This window comes from Mauremys mutica, chromosome 26 (assembly GCF_020497125.1).
Source record: "Mauremys mutica isolate MM-2020 ecotype Southern chromosome 26, ASM2049712v1, whole genome shotgun sequence".
NCBI lineage: Eukaryota > Metazoa > Chordata > Testudines > Geoemydidae > Mauremys > Mauremys mutica.
Genome location: NC_059097.1, coordinates 11,737,367 through 11,759,372, shown reverse-complemented (window position 1 = coordinate 11,759,372; position 22,006 = coordinate 11,737,367). Strand labels below are relative to the sequence as shown.

General features: G+C 46.1%; 2 protein-coding genes across 2 annotated transcripts in view; one reads left to right on the top strand and one right to left on the bottom strand.

The window, feature by feature from the left end:
• The window catches only part of LOC123356632, a 1,710,063-nt gene that overhangs the window by 717,925 nt on the left and 970,132 nt on the right, over window positions 1–22,006 (top strand).
• Window positions 3,945–13,166, bottom strand: LOC123356613 (zinc finger protein 345-like; the record flags this gene model as incomplete). The annotated part of the gene is made up of 4 exons (XM_044999973.1): window positions 3,945–4,015; window positions 6,481–6,493; window positions 12,006–12,393; window positions 12,478–13,166. Coding segments are annotated over 4 exons (1,161 nt in total), but the record flags the coding sequence as incomplete, so codon positions are not given.

Here is a 22,006-nt window from a genome sequence, read left to right as displayed (position 1 = left end):
GAGTTGGCCGATGAGATTGCAGAGCCATTGGCCATTATCTTTGAAAACTCATGGCGATTGGGGGAGGCCCTGGATGACTGGAAAAAGGCTAATGTAGTGCCCATCTTTAAAAAAGGGAAGAAGGAAGATCCAGGGAACTACAGGCCAGTCAGTCTCACCTCAGTCCCTGGAAAAATCATGGAACAGGTCCTCAAGGAATCAATTCTGAACCACTTAAAGGAGGGGAAAGTGATCAGGAACAGTCAGCATGGATTCACCAAGGGCAAGTCATGCCTGACTAATCTAATTGCCTTCTATGATGAGATAACCGGCTCTGTGGATGAGGGGAAAGCAGTGGATGTGCTATTTCTGGACTTTAGCAAAGCTTTTGATACAGTCTCCCACAGTATTCTTGCCAGCAAGTTAAATAAGTATGGGCTGGATGAATGGACAGTAAGGTGGATAGAAAACTGGCTAGATGGTCGGGCTCAACGGGTAGTGATCAATGGTTCCATGTCTAGTTGGCAGCCAGTATCAAGTGGAGTGCCACAAGGGTCGGTGCTGGGGCCGGTTTTATTAAATATCTTCATTAACAATCTGGAGGATGGTGTGGACTGCACCCTTAGCAAGTTTGCAGATGACACTAAACTGAGAGGAGTGGTTGATACACTGGAGGGTAGGGATAGGATAAGAGGGACCTAGACAAATTAGAGGATTGGGCCAAAAGAAATCTGATGAGGATCAACAAGGACAAGTGCAGAGTCCTGCACTTAGGACGGAAGAATCCCATGCACTGCTACAGACTAGGGACCGAATGGCTGGGCAGCAGTTCTGCAGAAAAGGACCTAGGGGTTACGGTGGACGAAAAGCTGAATATGAGTCAACAGTGTGCCCTTGTTGCCAAGAAGGCTAATGGCATTTTGGGTTGTATAAGTACGGGCATTTCCAGCAGATCGAGGGATGTGATCATTCCGCTCTATTCAGCACTGGTGAGGCCTCATTTGGAGTACAGTGTCCAGTTTTCGGCCCCACACTACAAGCAGGATGTGGATAAATTGGAGAGAGTCCAGCAGAGGGCAACAAAAAATGATTAGGGGGTTGAAGCACATGACTTATGAGGCGAGGCTGAGGAAACTGGGCTTGTTTAGTCTGCAGAAGAAAAGACTGAGGGGGGGATTTGATAGCTGCTTTCAACTACCTGACTGGGGGTTCCAAAGAGGATGGATCTAGACTTTTCTCAGTGGTAGAAGATGACAGAACAAGGAGTAGTGGTCTCAAGTTGCAGTGGGGGAGGTTTAAGTTGGATATTAGGAAAAACTTTTTCACTCAGAGAGTGGTGAAGCACTGGAATGGGTTACCTAGGGAGGTGGTGGTATCTCCTTCCTTAGAGGTTTTTAAGGTCAGGCTTGACAAAGCCCTGGCTGGTATGATTTAGTTGGGGATTGGTCCTGCTTTGAGCAGTAGATTGGAGTAGATGACCTCCTGAGGTCCCTTCCAACCCTGAGATTCTATGATTCTATGATTCTCTATGATACGGTTACATATTATGTCAATAACGTCACAGGAGGTGACACGGCATCAGTGAGACTGATACTGGAATACTGCCTTCAGTTTTGATGTCCTCATTTAAAAAAGATGTTGTGAAATTGGAGCTGGGGCAGCAAAGAGCCACCAAAGATTCTGAGGGCTGGAGAAAAATGCCTTCTAGTGAGCTATTGAAAGAGCTCAACCTGATTAGCTAATCAAAAGAAGATTGAAAAGTGACTTCATTGAAGTGTTGAAGTGCCTTAATGGAGAGAAAATACTGGGTATTAAAGGGCTCTTGAATCTAGAAGAGAAAGGCATAACAAGACTCAATGGCTGGAAGGTGAAAAGAGACAAATTCATATTACAACTAAGGCACAAATATTCAACAGTCAGGATGATTAACCACAGGAACAAGCTACCAAGGAAAGTGGTGGATTCTCCATCTCCTGATGTCATTTCATGAAGACTAGATGCCTTTCTGGAATGTCTTTGCCCCCAAAGTAGCTCTTGTGTCATACAGGAGGCCTGTGATATGCAGGGGGTCAGATTAGATGCTCTAATGGTCTCTTCTGGCCGTAAAGTCAACTCATTTCTGAAAAACTGAGTGCAGCATTGGGAGCAGCGTCTGATGTTTCCCTGTCTAGCCGGCTTGCTGCCTAGAACGAACCCTCCTTGAGTGGGGTGATCCACAGGGAGTAGCTCAAACCTCCAAAGTGCCTGGCCAGGGGCAGGACATTAGCCTAGCAAGGGAGGGGTGCAGCAGTGACATCACAAAGGCCTTTTGCAGGACCTCAGACTATTGGTGAAAGGTGGTGGGGAGGTGGTGACCTCACAGAGAGATGCTGACATCAGCCAGGCAGGACCGGGGCGAGGGGCCAGGGAAACCTCAGAGACCCCTGTGGCTTTGCTCCAGCAAGTCTCCTTCTCCAGGTCTCTCTCTGAGGACTGAGAGAGTATTCGGGTTCACGGACGTGAGCGCCAGGAGGAACCTCTTTCGAGTTTTCTCCTTCCCTTTTTAGTGATTTTACTAGAAAACAGCCGTCCCTGTTTAGAAGGTAAGAGCCTCCTGGAGGTTTGAAACCTGTTCAGTCTGATCCATCTGGTGACAGGTCACTTCCCTTCTCTATACCTCAGGCTCCTCCCCATCTGCCCAATGGGAACAGGGACAGTTCTCGAACTCTGGGCAGTCGTGAGCCCGAGTGAGATAAGGGGCAATAAGGCCCTCTGTGAAGGAGAAAGGGGAGTTTCACGGTGTTTAGCAACAAGGAATTCTAAAGTTTGCTAAAATGTCTAGTCTGTGGAAACAAGAAATGTTCGAGGCCAAACTTTTTAACCACTAACTTTTCTAAAGCCCATTCAGGGGTGTGAGTCTCTGTCTTTTAGGTACCTGGGGTTCTTTGCCAGCAGGAGAGAAGAGGTTCCTGCCTCCATTTTTGTGGCCTTAACAAACCCGGTGTTGTGCCTCAGTTCTCATCTGAGATCCCTGAAAAAGAACATCTTCCCATCCATGAACAAGACAGGACCTATCTTTCAAAGGGGAACAAAGAGACCCCTGGGACTTACAGACTAGCTAGCCTCACATCCATAGCTGGAGAGATACTGCAATACATTCTTAAACAGTTTGTCAGCAGCACCTACAGGATAATTTGGTTCTTAGGACGAGTGAGCATGGATTTGTCAAGAACAAATCATCCCAAACCAATCCTCTTTCCTTCTTTGCCAGGGTTCCGGGCCTAGTGGAGGTGGGTGAACAGTAGATGGGATCTATCTTGGGGTTACTAAGGCTTTTGGCACAGTCCCGCAGGACATTCTCACAAGCAAACGAGGGAAATGCGGTCTCGATGCAATCAGTGTCACGTGGGTGCAGAGCTGGTTGAAAGCCCAGACTCCAAGGGCCCTTCTCCATGTCTGGCTGCCCAACGGAGAGGGGGCACCTAGTGGGTGCAGCAGGGATCAGTCCGGGGTCCGGTACTATTCAATAGTTTCATGAATGATTTGGAAGATGGAGTGGAGAGCATGCTTCTAAAATGTGCAACTGACACCAAGCACTTTGGAGCACAGGACTGGAATCCAAAACGTCCTTAACAAATTGGAGACTTGGTCTTCTTGAGCCAAACCCCATGGCTGGGCCCCTCTCTCTAGACTGGGCTGAAGTGAAACCCCAAAGCCAGACACTCCATCTCCTGGGCAGCGCGCTCCGACCTTGAATGGTCAGATGCTGCTTAGCGCTGTCAGAGCAGCTTTGGCTGGGGGATTCTCCCAGCACTTTCCAATAGTGGGAAGGTACGAAATCCCCATTTGCCTGCTGGGGACAGAGCCCTAGAGGGGGGAGCAACTTGCCCAGAGTCCCCCAGGAAAAGGAAAACAACCAGCAGTGGAACCAATAGGAAACCCAGCAATGGAACTCAGGAGTCCTGACTCCCAATCCCCTGGCCCGGTCACTCCAGCGGAGCACACTCCCTCTCACAGGCAGGGGGAGCGGCCATGAGGGCCTGCTTCTCATTGCCAGCTGTGGGAGGGAGTGTGCAGCAGTGGTTAGCGAAGGGGCCTGGAGAGAAGGACTGCTGGGTTCCATCCATACTTCTGACACTTGGTGTGACCCTGAGCCAGTAGCTTCCCCTCCCCAGGCCTGTTTCTCGTCAGTAGGGTTGGGGGCGCAGTCCCGACAGCCGAGGGGGGTTGGGAGGCTCTAGGAAGGTGTGTAAAGTGCTGGGATGTCAGGATCCCGGAGGCACTGTCACCCCCACACTAGGACGGTGTTCTGCACCCCCTGCTGCTGGCTGAGTTTCTCCGTCCCTTGGCAATAAGACAGTCTAGAACCCCAACCAGGGTTATTGTATCTGCTGCCCAAGATCCATAAACCTGGAAATCCTGGACGCCCCATCATCTCAGGCATTGGCACCCTGACAGCAGGATTGTTTGGCTATGTAGACGCCCTCCTCAGGCCCTACGCCACCAGCACTCCCAGCTATCTTCGAGACGCCACTGACTTCCTGAGGAAACTACAATGATCTTCCAGGAAACACCATCCTGGCCACTATGGAGGCAGAAGCCCTCTACACCAACAGTCCACACAAAGATGGACTACAAGCCGTCAGGAACCGTATCCCCGATAATGTCACGGCAAACCTGGAGGCTGAACTTTGTGACTTTGTCCTCACCCACAACTATTTCACATTTGGGGACAATGTTTACCTTCAAGTCAGCGGCACTGCTATGGGTACTCTCATGGCCCCATGGTATGCCAACTTTTTTATGGCCGACTTGGAACATTTCCTCAGCTCTCGTCCCCTAAGGCCCATACTCTACTTGTGCTACACTGCTGACATCTTCAGCATCTGGACCCATGGAAAAGAAGCCCTTGAGGAATTCCACCATGATTTCAACAATTTCCAACCCACCATCAACCTCAGCCTGGACCAGTTCACACAAGAGATCCACTTCCTGGACACTACAGTGCTAATAAGCGATGGTCACATAAACACCACCCTATACTGGAAACCTACTGACCGCTATACTTACCTACATGCCTCCAGCTTTCACCTAGAAGTCATGGAGGTCGTGGGAAGTCACAGAATCCGTCACTTCCACCGCCTCTATGACAGTCACGGATCCCTTCCCATGAGACAAAGCCCTCCCTGCTGTGACTGCAGTTCCTGGAAGGAAAGAGAAGAAGAGAAAGTGAAGAGAGAAGGAAAAAGAGAGACTCCCTGTCACCTCTCTCCCTGCTGCCTCCCCCCTTGTATTCTGTAACCCCATTTCACTGGGTTCCCTGTGCTGGTGCAATGGGGGTGACACTAGAGTTCTGGGGATTTGGGGGGCTCTTCATTTCTCAACATTTCACACAAATTTGTCTTTGGGCTGAAATTTCTCCTGTGAGGCCTCTCAGTCAGAGCTGTACCCCACCCTGTTTGTGGGGGGTGGGGGGTGGGGAGATGTAAATTGCAGAGTAGGCAGAGAAGTCACCCATAAAGGGTCATATTGATCTGGTGACGGGTTCTGACCGGGGTCACACATCCTCTGACACAGGCTCATGTGCAGAACATGGGAGCTCTGGCTTGTCCTAAATGCTGTAGAGTGTGAGTTCCTGGAAAGGGCAGGGGAGAGGGAGCAAGAGGAGAAAGGCAGAGACATTGGAGACGAGGAATTGGGGGGAGAAGAAGGAGAGAACAGAGAGACAATAAATGATTGAAGCAGAACAGGTGTCCCAACTCCATCTTGCTCATCACAGGTGTTCAGAGAGACAGGTAGTTGCAGGTTTTCCAGTGTCAAGTCTGAACTTTGATTCTAACAATGTGCGTTGAAATATCAAGGGGATCTCCACATACCTGATCTCTTCCCTCTCCCCTTTTTAATATTAATTTTTATTTTGAAGTGTTTGGCTTAACCATGATCGTCTCTTTCCCCACCTGTATTGCAATTTGGGGGTTATGTTTATTTTGCCTCCCTTTTGTTTATGTCATTATAATTGTAACAGCAAAGTAATCTGCAGGAGCAAAAACTGACTCAAAATTTCATTTCCCTCTCATGTCGGAACATCATACAAACAGCTCACACAGCTGGAATCATAACCCACAAGGCCAGGGGATGGGAGATGCAGGTTTCCAAGTGTTCTTTCTCAGATGACACATTCCAGCCCCTTGTGTGCCTCCATCCTGTATGACCTGCTGGACTTTGACCCATTTATTGTCTCATTCTATAGATAATGTGATTGTAACACAATGTGACTGAAATTAAGCCACTTCCAGATGAGGAAACAACAAAAGAGAAAAGCCATTATTGCATTGGCTGGGAATCAGACCCAGATCAACTGCTTGGAAGACACCTACGCACACCACTATACCACCAGTGCATCTGGCAGGAGTAGCTTTCCTGCAGGCTCTGTGTGCTGGCAGAGGGGGTGACACATGACCACAGAGTTAGTGAGTAGGGTGGATGGGCTGGAAGCTGCCTGACAGCTGGGAGCAGAGTTACCATCCCAGAGTGACTGAAACGGGGCAAAGGTAAAAACAGATCTTACTGGGAGCTGGCCCCACACCTGCCCCACCCCTAGGAGAGGGGAACTGAAGCTCACTTCAATCACAGAAAAATCTTCCCTGAGAAGGAAGGGGACAGCTTGTTTTAAAGACCAGGTTTGTGTTTGTTCCTGCTACATACGGAGGGGCTGGGTAGTGCTGATTCCAGCCCCCAGACTCTGGGAAGATAAGGAACAAATTCAGGCTGCCAGTGACCTGCAGGAGGGAGATGATCTTTTGACAGTGACGGACGCCTCGTCCTAAAGGCCTTTGTCTGCCCCCTTCCAGTGACTGTTTGGCACAGGAATGCAGCCCCCAACTCCTGGGTCTCTCCTGGGGAAATAATGTTTCTGTGCAAAACACCAAAGCTTTTAACAGAAAGGAAGAAAAGGAAATGGCCACATGATGGGACTAGGACATAAGGAATGAAACACAAGATCCTTCTCCCCTGTGCATTGACTTTTAACCTTGTTTGTGGTGGTGGTGTATCCATGCTGGTTCCAGGGGTCCTCTGGGGCACCGGGCATTGGCCACTTTCGGGAGAGTGGGCTAGATGAACTGGTCTGACTCAGTGTGGCTGTTCTTATGTTCTAACTGCTGGTTATGGAAGAGACGACCTTCCAGGCTACACAGAACTGAAGAAGGGTGCTGGGTTAGCTCCACAGCTTGTCTCTTTCACCAACAGAGGTTGGTCCTCTGCAAACTCTTACCCTCACCCGCCTTGTCTCTCTTGGACTCTGAAAACTGCTTTCTCTCCACTCCCCTTGGAGAGACGTTAAGTTTTCCCTTTGGGCAACTATCAGGCTGAAGCAATTGTATTGATTGTGACACTAGAATTGAAGATTTAATATTATAAATAAATGAGTCTAAACCTGAGGTTCTGGTTTTCACATTGGTTTTTCTAACTCAGTTCCCAATGCTCTTCTAGAAAGGCCTCCAGGCTGCCTGCCCAGCCCAGCAAAAGTGGCAAGGAGAAAGCCCACACTGCTGCTCTTTCAGGTAGTTGAAGGCTGCTATCAAACCCCCCTCACTCAGTCAGTCCCCAGGCTGTGGCAGTGCCTGGGATTCTTCCGTCCTAAGTGCAGGACTCTGCAATTCTCCTTGTTGAACCTCCTCAGATTTCTTTTGGCCCAATCCTCTAATTTGTCTAGGTCTCTCTGGACCCAAACCCTGTCCTCCAGCGCTTGGATTCTTTACATGCTTTCACAGGGCTGGTCTACACTGGGGGGTGGGATCGATCTAAGATACACAACTTCAGCTACGTGAATAGCGTAGCTGAAGTCGAAGTATCTTAGATCGATTTACCTCTCGTCCTCACAGCGCGGGATCGACGTCTGCGGCTGCCCGTCGACTCCGTTACCACCGTTCGCGCTGGTGGAGTTCCGGAGTCGACGGAAGCACTTTCAGGGATTGATATATCACGTCTAGATGAGACAATATATCGATCCCCGAGAAATCGATTGCTACCCGCCGATACGGCGGGTAGTCTAGATGTACCCACAGAGTGAAGAGCATATTTTCCATGATTTCATAGGGCAGATCCTAAAATTTGTGAACTGTTCTGATACTTTACATAGACAAATAGTTATGAGATACTCTTTTAAATACTCAGGAGGTGTGATTCAGAGTTTGATGGAATATCGGGAGCTTTCCCTGTGTGAATTTGACAGGTGGATCAACACAGAGACACATGGTGACCCTTCTCAGGGTGCTGAGGGCTGTGAGTCTCTTGTTGCCACCTGCCACTAGGAAGAGGGAGTTTTCCATTTGGATGTTAGTGACCAAACTCACCAGCTAGCTGGAACTCAAGCACCCTCCTCTGAGCTACAGCAGCCACCCTCACCCCTGAGTTCCGTCAATGTGTCCCCCTCTGGGGTCCAGCCCGGATCACCAGATACTTAGTGAAATCCCAGATCCTATCTGCCCAAGTATCCCAGGTTACTAGTTTTACTGTGGACCATTTCTACTGTATCTCACACAGCACCGGAGTACAGTTATCGAACAAGCAAAACATTTATTTAACAATGGATAGAGATTTAAACAAACAAACGTGAGTGATGGAAACCAACTGTTACCAACTAAACAAAGGCAGAAAGTGATAGAATAGAAAGGCCAGCACAAAAAAACAGAGAGAGGAACAATAAGATACTAAAAGGACAATGGTTGGAACTCTCCATTTCTCTCAGTCTTTGGACTGATGGGTAGTAGAGCTGTAGCAACAGTTGAGGAACCAGGGTAAATTAAATCTAATTAACTTTTCAAGATTAGCCATCATTTCCTGTATGACTAACAAAACACAAAATCAAGACAACTTTCAGTTTTCCAAAATAATTCAGATTATCACACAGTCTCTTACTCTTTAACCAATAACTTCACCTATCATTTCATTTTAATTGGTAACAATAACATATTCAAAGATCACAAATTCTTGTCATATATATGTTAGTTTTCTTTTAATCCCCATTGCCAACAACTGAACCCTGGTTCTTATTGTGGTTTGTCCCAACGTAGGTCCCAACCACTTCTGTGAGTGCATATATCTCAGGATCTTCTGCCATGTGTGTTGGTAGAAGGGGTCTTCTATGTCGGAATGTTTGCATCATGGAGAAAAATACCTCTCTTTTCACACTTTTTAATCTTTCAAAGTAGGAGGAGGTAGAGAAGTAAGGTAAATGCATAAAACACAAGAGAAACCTCTCTGGTCTACACTAAAGACATTTATCGGGATAACTATATTGCTTAGGGGTGTGAAAAATCCACACAGCTGAGCAATGTAGTTACACAGCCCTAACCCCCCGTGTAGATAGTGCTACATGAGCAGGAGAGCTTCTCCTCTCAACATAGCCACCACCACTTGCAGGGGCTGGACTAATCAAGTCCGATGGGAGAAATCTCTCCCATTGGCTTACAGCATCTGTTATTGCAGTGCTACAGCAGCACAGCTACATTGGTGGAGCTGTGCCAACATCAGCTTAATTGTGTAGCCACAGCGTCAGACACAAAACCATAGTCTCAGGACTCAACATGCGTGTATCTGAAAATCTGAAATTGGAGGCTGACACATTCTTTGCCTTATTGGTTACCATAATTTCTACAGCCTGAAAGTCCTTGTTACCCAACCAGGCAGCCAGTTTGGGATCCACAGGGAAGGACTGTCCTATGAAGCACTCTCTCTTTGCATCCAAACAGTGAAGGATGACTGTTCTCAATCTAACCCTGGCATACTTTGGAAGTGTAATCAGTGACACTGAACTTGGAAGTGGAGCTGTACAAACGATTTTCCTTGGGTCACCATAGCTTCCTTTACTGGGGTAGAAACCAAGAACTGGGTGTGGACTCTTTCAACCTCAGCTCTTTCCAAATCCTTGGTCTTGGATAGGGTAAAGTTACAGTTCTCTGAAGTAGAATACTTTACAAAACCACTTAAAATCTCAGCAGTGTTAATGAGGAATGGCTTCCTGAAACATGCCCAGCTCTTCTTTAATTCGGTGGCACAGGTCCAGGGAAGGGACTGGATACAGGCCTGGATCAGAATCTTCGTTAGTTACCAGAGCTGGAGATTCTATTTAAAAATGGCTATTTTTCAGAAGCTATTACATTTTCAACACTGGTTTCATTTTATACACATCTTTAGCACCTACAAAGGATAAATTTGACAAAAACTCCACTTCTATTTCCTCAACATCTGTGTCATGAAGGGCTGCATTTCCCATACCATAGGATTAGCTAGGAGAGATCTTCTGTAGGGCCTGGGTTACAAATGCTTTGGGAACCAAACACATGGGCATTTTGCCTAGTTCAAAATCACTTACCATGGAATTCTCTTCCCAGATCATCGAAGACAATATTGCCTTAAACAACTGAAATACACTGTGATCAGATGCACTTCCTTCAGTTAGTTGGGGTTCTGCTGTTGTTCACCATTTCTGAGTGGAGATTTTAAATCACTGCTGTTTCTTTGTTAGCTTGTCCAGTAAATTAGAGAGTTCTCTCCTGTTTATAGAACTGCACTTCAACTTTCTCCATGTCATCATGGAGGGATGGGGAAAAAGCAAAGCTGAAATCATAAATGAGGACTTTAGCAAAGGGTCATTGTCTTAAATTCTTCAATAAATCTGAGCTACATCCTACCAAATGAACTAATATCCAATTGGGTGACCAAACAGCCTTCAGGAAAGATAGAAACCCGCATCACAGAGAGAGAATACATGACAAAGAAAGTGTCAAGTGAAATTCCAGAGCAGGTTACATCTGATTATTCAGAATCGGGACAAGAGTCTCCCATCACATTCTCCTCTGATCCATTCAAACCTGCTTCCCTCATCCCTGTCTCAATAGTCAGTTATGTTATTTACAATTTTTTTAGTATCGTAGCATCCCCATAATAAGGGAAAAACAGCCCTCTTGCCAGAAGTGGCTTTACAATAGATGGAACCTGGAATTTAAACTCTAAATGATCACACTGTATTTGGGATCCATTTGAATTCCCCTCCCAGGTCTTTGACACTTTCATCTCCAGTCATAGCGACTCTGATATAGGATTAAAGAAGTCAAAACATCATCTGCAAGCACAGACAACGGAGAATGCTTCATCACATGACACTTTGAGAAGTGGATGGATAGAATGTGATGAAGATAAACTCTGCCTGGCTCAGGCAAAAGGTAACAGTTCTGCAGTGATGGGGAAGGAGGGAATCTCTAAGCCCTGGTCCACACACAGCCCCTAATTCGAACTAGGGTACGCAAATTCAGCTACGTGAATAACGTAGCTGAATTCGAACTACCCTAGTTCGAAAACTTACCCGTCCAGACGGCGGGGAAGCGAACTCCGCGGCTCCAGGGTCGACTCCAGCAACTCCGCCTGCCGCGGTGGAGTACCGGAGTTCGAACTAGCGCTTCCGGAGTTCGAACTATCGCGTCTAGATCAGACGCGATAGTTCGAACTCCGAGAAGTCGAACTCACCGCGTCGACCGGGAAGGTAAGTATAGACGTGGCCTGAGTCACCCCATCTCCTTCCAGTGTCACAGAAGCTGTAATTATACTTTTTTCCTGCCCCTGCTCCTCTTCATTTACATATAATTTGAAAAATTCCCAATATAACTGCTCTTCAGCACAACCCAGAGCAACATGAGAACAATTGGCAAGGATACAATCTGTATCACTGGTGACTCTAACAATAACTTTGCAATAGGAGGAATGGTATAAACGTGATGCTCCCTGGTTCCTCATAGGAAGGGCACACTCCAGTTACTTGTGGGACAATAGAAAGGACAAATAGGTCCATCTTAAAAGAGGGCGAACTGCAAAAGGCAAAAATGGGCCACTCATCTGGACAAGCTGAGGGATAACGGTGCTGCAAACAGTTCAAAGAGCTTTAAAAGTTACTATGTGGGAATCAGGAAAAGTATTACAAAAACAAAGTATTGATAGCCCTAGAGATTTTTACAATGTTGATCTCTCTTGCAGATTCTCTGATGGCTAACATGGGATGAGTGCCAAGAGAAGGTTTTCCCACACTCATGGCATACATAGGGCCTCTCCCCTGTGTGGATTCTCTGATGCTGAGAAAGGGCTGAACTCTTCGTGAAGCATTTTCCACACTCACAGCATTTATAGGGCCTCTCCCCTGTGTGGAGTCTCTGATGGGTAATAAGGTGTGAGCGGTGATTGAAGGTTTTCCCACACTCTCTGCATTCATAGGGCCTCTCCCCTGTGTGGATTCTCTGATGAAGAGAAAGCGCTGAACTTTGAGTGAAGGTTTTCCCACACTCACTGCATACATAGGGCCTTTCCCCTGTGTGGATTCTCTGATGAACAGAAAGGGTTGATCTGTGAGTGAAGGTTTTCCTACACTCTCTGCATTCATAGGGCCTCTCATCTGTGTGGCTTCTCTGATGAACAGAAAGGGCTGAACTTTGAGTGAACGTTTTCCCACACTCACTGCATACATAGGGCCTGTCCCCTGTGTGGATTCTCTGATGTCTAGAAAGGCCTGATCTGCGATTGAAGGTTTTCCCACACTCACTGCATTCATAGGGCCTGTCCCCTGTGTGGATTCTCTGATGTTGAGAAAAGGCTGATATTTGAGTGAAGGTTTTCCCACACTCTCTGCATTCGTAGGGCCTGTCCCCTGTGTGGATTGTTTGATGACTAATAAGGTGCGAGCTGCGACTGAAGGTTTTACAACACTCACGGCATTCGTAGGGTCTTTCCCCTGTGTGGATTCTCCGATGTCTAGAAAGGCCTGATTTGTAAGAGAAGGTTTTTCCACACTCTCTGCATTCGTAGGGCCTGTCACCTGTGTGGATTCTCTGATGTCTAGAAAGGCCTGATCTGCGATTGAAGGTTTTCCCACACTCACTGCATTCATAGGGCCTGTCCCCTGTGGGGATTCTCTGATGTCTAGAAAGGCCTGATTTGTAAGTGAAGGTTTTCCCACACTCACGGCATTCGTAGGGCCTCTCCCCTGTGTGGATTCTCTGATGTTGAGAAAGGTTTGAGCCGCTAGTGAAGCATTTTCCACATTCACTGCATTTATAGGGTCTATCCCCTGTGTGGATTTTCTGATGGGCAATAAGGTGTGAGCTGCGATTGAAGGTTTTCCCACACTCACTGCATTTGTAGGGTCTCTCCCCTGTGTGGATTCTCAGATGAACAGAAAGGTTTGATCCGTGAATGAAGTTTTTCCCACACTCAGGGCATGTATTTTTTCTCTTTCGCCTAAGGATTTCCTGTTGTGTTGTGGTTTCCATGAGGACCTTCTGAGTTCCCCAAGAGAAAATAAATTTATCCAATTTCTCTCCTGGCTGGTTTCCTTGCTCTGTTTCTGGTCTGTGCTGAATCTCCCAGGAGTTTCCCTGCTCATGACTCCTGGACACAATCCTTTTCGATCTTTGCGATAATGCTCTGTTTTTACCCACTGGCTCGACATTTTCAGGCTGAAAATTCTGCTCCTCTTTCTCACATGCCATTGCATCACCTGCTGTGACAGAGACAGAAACCTCAAACAGGGATGGAAAGGGGAAGACCAAACCAAAACAAGTGCTGAAAACAGGTCAAATAAAAATCAGGAGCTGAACTCCCCCAAACTCTTCCCCCAAATAGGAGAGAGGAGGGGGATGAATTCAGCCTTCACATCCCATCCAAATATGCAGGGGGAAGGGAGGAAGCTACTGCCTGGTGTCTGCTAGGATCTATAGGAAGTCATGAGCTATAGTTACCCTGAGGATACGACTCCTGCTAGGGATAATAATGAACTGAGAGATCTCCCCAAGGGCTTTGTTGGGCATCCCAGATGTTTCCTTCAGGCACTTACAGATTCTGGGTGGTTTAATGTTTCCTCACCTGTGCAGGGAGCTCTCAGGATCTCTCTTTCCTCTGAACCCTGGAGGTCTGGGACCCATGGCTCTTCCCCTTGTTCCAGCTGGGAGATCACATCAGGCTGGGTAACAGGAAACCCTGCTCAGATGAAAGAAAACAAAGGAGTTCACTTGATTTCATAAGACTTTGTCATAAAAAACATTCTATTAATTTAACTTCAGTGCTTAGTATGACCTGGTGGGCCAGAGGCAGGTCTCACTGAAAATGCCAAGATCAGGGCAGGCTGAAAAAGGGATCACCCTCTCGGGTTATCGAGAAGCTGAAAAAAGAAATCACACGGCCCCCTTTATTGCATCCCAGTTCTCTGACTCCTAATCAGCACTTAGGCCCAGTACAGTGAGAGGTTATTTCAAAACTCTGCTCACATAAACAAAATGATCTTCTGACCCCAAAGGTCAGCCACATCACCAGGCCAGTATAGGTTTGGATCTTACCCAAAATACCACACTGCCAGCCAATCCTTAGCATCTAAACTAAAGGTTTAAACGAAAGAAAAGCAGAAAGAAGTTAAATGGGAAAGCAGTCAGATACATTCCAAAATGGATATATCAGGTTCTTAGCAGTATTGGTGAGTTGCTGGCTTGGAAGTCCGTCTGGAACACATCCATAGCTTGGATGGGTCATTCAGTCCTTTGTTCCAGGGTTCAGTTTGTAGAGAAGTTGCTCCAGAGGCACGCAAGGGGATTGAAGACAAAATGGAGATGATGCAGCTGCCCTTTATATTCCTTTTGCTATGTGGCTTGTACTTCCTGTGTCCCAAACACAAGCTTCACAGCATGTGGCATGGAAAAGCCTTGGAGTTCTCATTACACAGGCATACCCCGGCATGTCTTGCTGACGCAATAGGTGTATCCCCTTGGTCCTTTCCATGGGCTCATTGTACAGCTGATGACCCTCAATGGGCCATCAAACAGGCTAGGCAGTGTTGATGCCAATATGTCTGGGGGTGTCACCCAGAAACACTGCACAAGTCTGGAAATACAGATATACCCTACATATCTATAACTCACAATACAAAGGTGATACAGACATAGAAACAAAATGATCATACTTGGAAAATCATAACATTTCCCCTGACACCTTAAATGGCATATCTAGCATGATTCATTGCAATTTGATAAGATTATATTATTTTATTATTAATACCAAAGTGTCTCACAATTCCATACAGTGTCACACTTGGTAAACCAGTGAATTCGCAGGACCAGGCTCTTTTCTTGGTTAAAAGTGCGTAGGGGGCGACAGCTATTGGAATACTGTCCCCCTGAGCTAAAAATCACACAAGCCTTTTAAAGCTTAAAACCACAATCAATGGCACATACGTTGCACGTTAATTTCCTTATTTGGAATATATTGCCAAATATGATGCAGGTCAAAAGCAAACTGAACAATCAGTTTTCCATATTCGGCCTTTCCTGTTATTGTTATTCCTAGTCTAGTTCGTGGTTTGACTTTTCTAACACTTCCATTGTGGTTACGTTTCAAAAGTTCGGTTACTGCAAATCAGTGTGTTTGGGGACTTTCCACTTCACCTACTAGGGCCCTTATGCACACAAAGCCATTGTTCCCCAATTTGGGGGATTTAAATTAAAATAAATAACTGGAGATATACCAATCTCCTAGAACTGGAAGGGACCTTGAAAGATCATCGAGTCCAGCCCCCTGGCTTCCCTTGTTCCCCAATCTGGGGGATTTTCCATTCCACTCTGCCTTTCTATGCCCTTTACACAGAGAAGCAAGCTCAGCTAATACTTCAGGCCTACTAGCTTGACCAAAGCTCCAAAGCTCTTTCTGTAGACTTTCCCTCACAATTCTCATATCTCCGACAGACAGCCTGGCACCATGACTCAGCTGAGAACTGAAGTTGTTTCTAGTACAAAGGACAGAATTATAAAAAGAGGTGAGGAAAATGCTTCAGACTCTCTCTCCCCCCTTTCCCTCTGCTCATGACAACTCCTGAAGAGCTGAACGTGGGAGGAAGGGGTGGGTTAGGCCGAGTCCTGGCTGAAAGGAAAACCAGCATGTCTCAGCACATGGAGAGAGAAACATTTGCTTTGAATCCATTTTAGCTTGTTAACTTAGATGTTAATTTGTGTTTTATCTTTGCATTTCTTTTGTAAACAATTCTGAGCTTTATGCCTCATTATCTGTATCTTAAAATATTTTTTTTGATTGTTAACTATCTTGTTTTATTCTTTATCTAACCAGTGTGTTTGTAATAAAGTGTGTTGGAAACTCCATCTGGGATAACAAGGCTGGCGCATGTCATTTTCCACTGATGAAATGACAGACTTCATATGAGCTTGCGTTGTTCAGGAGTGTGCTGGACAGGGAAAGATGCACATTTCTGGGAGAAGTCTGGGAGCAGAGAATTTTCTGGGGTTCTCCTGTGCTGCACTGTAACTTATAAGTCACTGACTAGCAGCACTCGATACTGTGTAGCTGGGAGTGAGTTACATGCTGGAGACTGTGCGTTACCTGCCCAGGAGTGGCTGTTCTCACAGTAGAGCAGTGTAAAAGGCACCCCAGCTTGGGAACTGAGGGGACACAGCTGTTCAACAGTCCAGGTTGCACTGTGGTTAATATCACAGACACTCAATTTCAAAGAGTCCCTAAAACACAGAGAAAGTAAATCCATGTCCCAGAAATCAAAGACTCCAGAGAGAGGGCAAGTCTCCCTGGCACTGCTTCTTGCTGACAGAGAGGTTCAGAGACAATAAGAGAGTCCTGGGGAAGCTGGGAACAGGAAGCATGGGCTGGTGGGGTTCAGTGGAGAAAGGGAACAGGAAGGGCAGGGATATCACTGAATGCAGGATCTCAGCAGTACTAGATGTCAGGATAACACATATTGCAGCCCATTGGAAAACATAATCCCAGCTATACATACAAAATGATCGGATCTAAATTAGCTGTTTCCACTCAAGAGAGAGATCTTGGAGTCACTGTGGATAGTTCTCTGAAAACATCCACTCAGTGTGCAGCAGCAGTGAAAAAAGCGAACAGAATGTTGGGAATCATTAAGAAATAGATAATAAGACATAAAATATCATATTGCCTCTACACAAATCCATGGTACGCCCACATCTCAAATACTCTGTACGGATGTGGTTGCCCCATCTCAAAGAAGTTTACTTGAGCAAACAGGAGCTATTTGACACTGCAATACGGCTCCTGTGCGCTGTTCCCAAAGTGTTCTGCAGCAGGGGAGGGTCTCTGGTAGTGTGTGTGTGTCACTGGCATATTGGGGTGATGCTGAAACAGGACAGAGTAGAGGTGGCATTGTGGGGCTGGCATGAACCTTATCTCTTCATTTCCTATTCCAAGAGGACGGGAATCCTTACCCAGCGAGGTCACATTCTCATAGTTCTCCTGCATGACATCCCTGTAGAGGGCTCTCTGAGTGGGGTCCAGCAGAGCCCACTCTTCCCTGGTGAAATACACAGCCACCTCCTCGAAGGTCACCGGCCCCTGAAAGAGCAAGAATTCAACACTCAGTACCTGCTGCCCCACTATTCACGGAACAGCAGCACCAGGTAAATGGAGGCACATGTTAACAGAGTCCCACCCCACCTTGCCTAGAACAGCCAGGCGGCATCAGAGGGTAGAAAGAGAGAACCTTTGTGTCTCCCAGCTGACAGACGGAGGCAGGGTCATCACATTTATCACATACCCACTAGCCAGAGCTTGATACAGGAGATGGGGCTGTCTCTGGACCCTGCTGGTGGCTCCCTGGTAGGAATCCCAACACTCTCCAAATAAAATATATGGAAGAAAGGGGAAGTCAATAGTAAAGACTATAAGTTAGGAGGTCAGATTTGTAGAAAATTGGTAAGGGAAGCTATCAGAAATCAATGATCAATCAATGAAAAATAAGAAGGAAGTTTTAAAAAGTATATTAAGTACAAAATTAATCCTAACAACGGTAGTGGTCAATTACTAGATAGAAATGGCAGAATTATCAAAAATAATGCAGAAGAGGTAAAAGTGTTCAATAAATATTTCTCTCCTGGATTTGGAGAAAAACAAATGATGTAACTCATATCATAAGATGTTGACGACGACACTTTCCATTACAACAACAACTCATGAGTATGTTAAACAGCAGGTATTACAGTTAGATGTGTTTAAATCAGCAGGTCCAGATAACAAGAGTTTTGAGAGACCCGGTGGAGAAGCGTGGTGGACTGTTAGTGTTGATTTTCATTAGGACTTGGAACACTGAGGAAATTCCATAAGACTGGAATAAAGCTAATGCTGTGCCAATATTTAAAAAGTGTAGAAGAGATGACCCAGCTAATTACAAGAGTGTTAGTCTAAAATCGATACTGGGCAAGAGAATGGAGCAGCCGATACTGGAGTTCATTAATAACGAATTAAAGGAGGGTAAGATAATTAGTACCCATTAACAAAGGTTTAGACACAATAGATTGTCAAACTAACTGGATATCCTTACTGGATGAGATCAAAAGTTTGGTTGCAACTAATAGTATTGATGTAATATACCTAGACTTCTGTAAGGCATGTGACTTGGTTCAGCACAACATTTTGACTAGAAAACTAGAAAGATAAAAAATACACAGGGCATATATTAAATAGATTAAAAACTGGGATTGTAAATGGGGAACTATGGTCGAGTGGATTTCTTTCTAGGGGCTTCCCACAAGGACTGGTTCTTGGCTCTTTGCTATTTAACATACTTATTAATGACCTGGAAGAGAACATAAAATCATCAGTGATAAAGTTTGCAGTTGCCACAAAGATTGGGGGTGGTGGTAACTAATGAAGTGTCAGTAGATTCCGGCTCCAGCACTGGGGAGTCTGGGAAGTTTTCCCAGCCCTGGCTGGGGGGTTATTTCCTGTTCCACAAAGAGGGGAAGTTCCATTCCCAACTCCTGTGCCTTGAAATTAGGCCCTGACACTACACCCCACATTCAGCATAGTGGTAGGAGTATAAAATGATTAGGCCATAATTATTAGGCATTTTGTGCAAGATGCGTCATGTGCAGTGTCATTGGAAAAGTTGTGATTGGCCGAACATGATTATCCTATTTGTGTGCATGGCTCATGTTTGTATCTGAAGTTATGGATATGGACTCTGTATGTGAAGAACAAAACATGTCAAACCAATCTGAGAGCTTTCTTTGATAGGATAACAAGCCTTGTGGATAAGGGAGAAGTGGTGGATGTGGTATACCTAGACTTTAGTAAAGCATTTGATACAGTCTCGCATGATATTCTTATCAATAAACTAGACAAATACAACTTAGATGGGGCTACTATAAGGTGGGTGCATAACTGGCTGGATAACCGTACTCAGAGAATAGTTATTAACGGTTCCCAATCCTGCTGGAAAGGTATAACAAGTGGGGTTCCGCAGGGGTCTGTTTTGGGACCGGCTCTGTTCAATATCTTCATCAACCATTTCGATATTGGCATAGAAAGTACACTTATTAAGTCCGCAGATGATACCAAACTGGGAGGGATTGCAACTGGTTTGGAGGACAGGGTCATAATTCAAAATGATCTGGAGAAATTGGAGAAATGGTCTGAGGTAAATAGGATGAAGTTTAATAAAGACAAATGCAAAGTGCTCCACTTAGGAAGAAACAATCAGTTTCACACATACAGAATGGGAAGAGACTGTCTAGGAAGGAGTACGGCAGAAAGGGATCTAGGGGTTATAGTGGACCACAAGCTAAGTATGAGTCAACAGTGTGATGCTGTTGCAAAAAAAGCAAACATGATTCTGGGCTGCATTAACAGGTGTGTTGTGAGCAAGACACTAGAATTCAGTCTTCCGCTCTACTCTGCGCTGGTTAGGCCTCAACTGGAGTATTGTGTCCAGTTCTGGGCACCACATTTCAAGAAAGATGTGGAGAAATTGGAGAGGGTCCAGAGAAGAGAAACAAGAATGAATAAAGGTCTAGAGAACATGACCTATGAACGAAGGCTGAAAGAATTGGGTTTGTTTAGTTTGGAAAGAGAAGACAGAGGGGACATGATAGAATTTTTCAGGTATCTAAAAGGGTGTCATGAGGAGGAGGGAGAAAACATGTTCATCTTAGCCTCTAAGGATAGAACAAGAAGAAATGGGCTTAAACTGCAGCAAAGGGAGGTTTAGGTTGGACATTAGGAAAAAGGTCCTAACTGTCAGGGTGGTTAAACACTGGAATAAATTGCCTAGGAAGGTTGTGGAATCTCCATCTCTGGAGATATTTAAGAGCAGGTTACATAAATGTCTATCAGGGATGGTCTAGACAGTATTTGGTCCTGCCACGAGGGCAGGGGACTGGACTTGATGACCTCTCGAGGTCCCTGCCAGTCCTAGAATCTATGGATCTATGAATAAGAATGGCCATACTGGGTCAGACCAAAGGTCCATCCAACCCAGTATTCTGTCTACTGACAGTGACCAATGCCAGGTGCCCCAGAGGGAGTGAACCTAACAGGTAATGATCAAGTGATCTCTCTCCTGCCATCCATCGCCACCCTCTGACAAACAGAGGCTAGGGACACCATTCCTTACCCAGGCTGCCTAATAGCCATTAATGGACTTAACCTCCATGAATTTATCCAGTTCTCTTTTAAACGCTGTTATAGTCCTAGCCTTCAGAATCTCCTCAGGCAAGGAGTTCCACAGGTTGACTGTGCGCTGTGTGAAGAACTTCCTTTTATTTGTTTTAAACCTGCCGCCCATTAATTTCATTTGGTGGCCCCTAGTTCTTATATTACGTGAACAAGTAAATAACTTTTCCTTATTCACTTTCTCCACCTGAGGAAGCACCTGAGGAACAAAGACTGAACTGGGGGAAGTGTTGGTCCCAGGGTAAAGGGATTTCAAGCTTGGGTATGGAAACTTGGTGGACTGCTCCTATCATCAGTAAGGGTGAGAAATTGCTAGTTCAAATTCTATCCATCTAGTATGTTAGCAAATAACCAAAAACTCAAACTAAGCCTAAGTAATCTGCTTTGATCGCTTTGCTATCACTTACCGCTGGGAAATTGGCTGTTGTCTTCTCTGTCCTTGAGTGGCTCAGGTAAAGCACTCAGGTAGCTTAGCTGGGTGTATGGCGCCACCTGCTGTCGTGTTGGGTGATAACAGGGCCTGGAGAGGCTGGCTGAATCTCCGGCCAACCACTGTGAGAAGGGCCAGCCCAGCTTCACGGTTAGAGGGCACAGCGGTTCCCAGAAGCCCCCCAGACTGCACCCCAGGGGTGACAACCCATCACACCCTACATTACACAAGTCTCAGAAGCTTTGTCACATCCTGTCCCCTCCCTTCCTCCACCCTAGATAGTTCCTGCCTCCCACCACCTCGAGCAGCTCCCACCCTTCTATGCATTTACTGCTCCTCTCCCTCCAAGCAGAACCCACCACCAGCTCCCTGAGAATCCCTTACCTGAGCCAGCTCCAGTGCAGCCATTTCCTTCCCCCTGGGAGGAGGGGATGATCTGGAGCGAAACGTGGACGTTATTCTGTAACCTGCCAGAGTGAGAAGGGCAATGTGAGAAAATTCAGGTGGGGTTTTTGTCCATTCCACAAGCCGATTCCCCCCCAGGATTTTCCCCTGCTAATGGACATTCTAGGTTCTGCTACACTGTGGAGCACAGAGTGACCTTATTCCAGTACAGGCCTAGCCCCCTCCCACCAGGGTGTAACCCTCTGACACAGGGTGAAACCCTCCCAGCAGCAGAGTCTCTCTGTTACACTTATGTTTGTGGACGATACCAAGCTGGGAGGGGTTGCAAGTGCTTTGGAGGATAGGATTAAAATTCAAAATGATCTGGACAAATTGGAGAAATGGTCTGAAGTAAATAGGATGAAATTCAATAAGGACAAATCCCAAGTACTTCACTTAGGAAGGAACAATCAGTTGCACACATACAAAATGGGAAATAACTGCCTAGGAAGGAGAACTGCGGAAAGGGATCTCGGGGTCACAGTGTATCGTAAGCTAAATATGAGTCAACAATGTTACACTGTTGCAAAAAAAGCAAGACACGAGAAGTAATTCTTCCATTCCACTCCGCGCTGATTAGGCCTCAACTGGAGTAGTGTGTCCAGTTCTGGGGGCCACATTTCAGGAAAGATGTGCACAAATTGG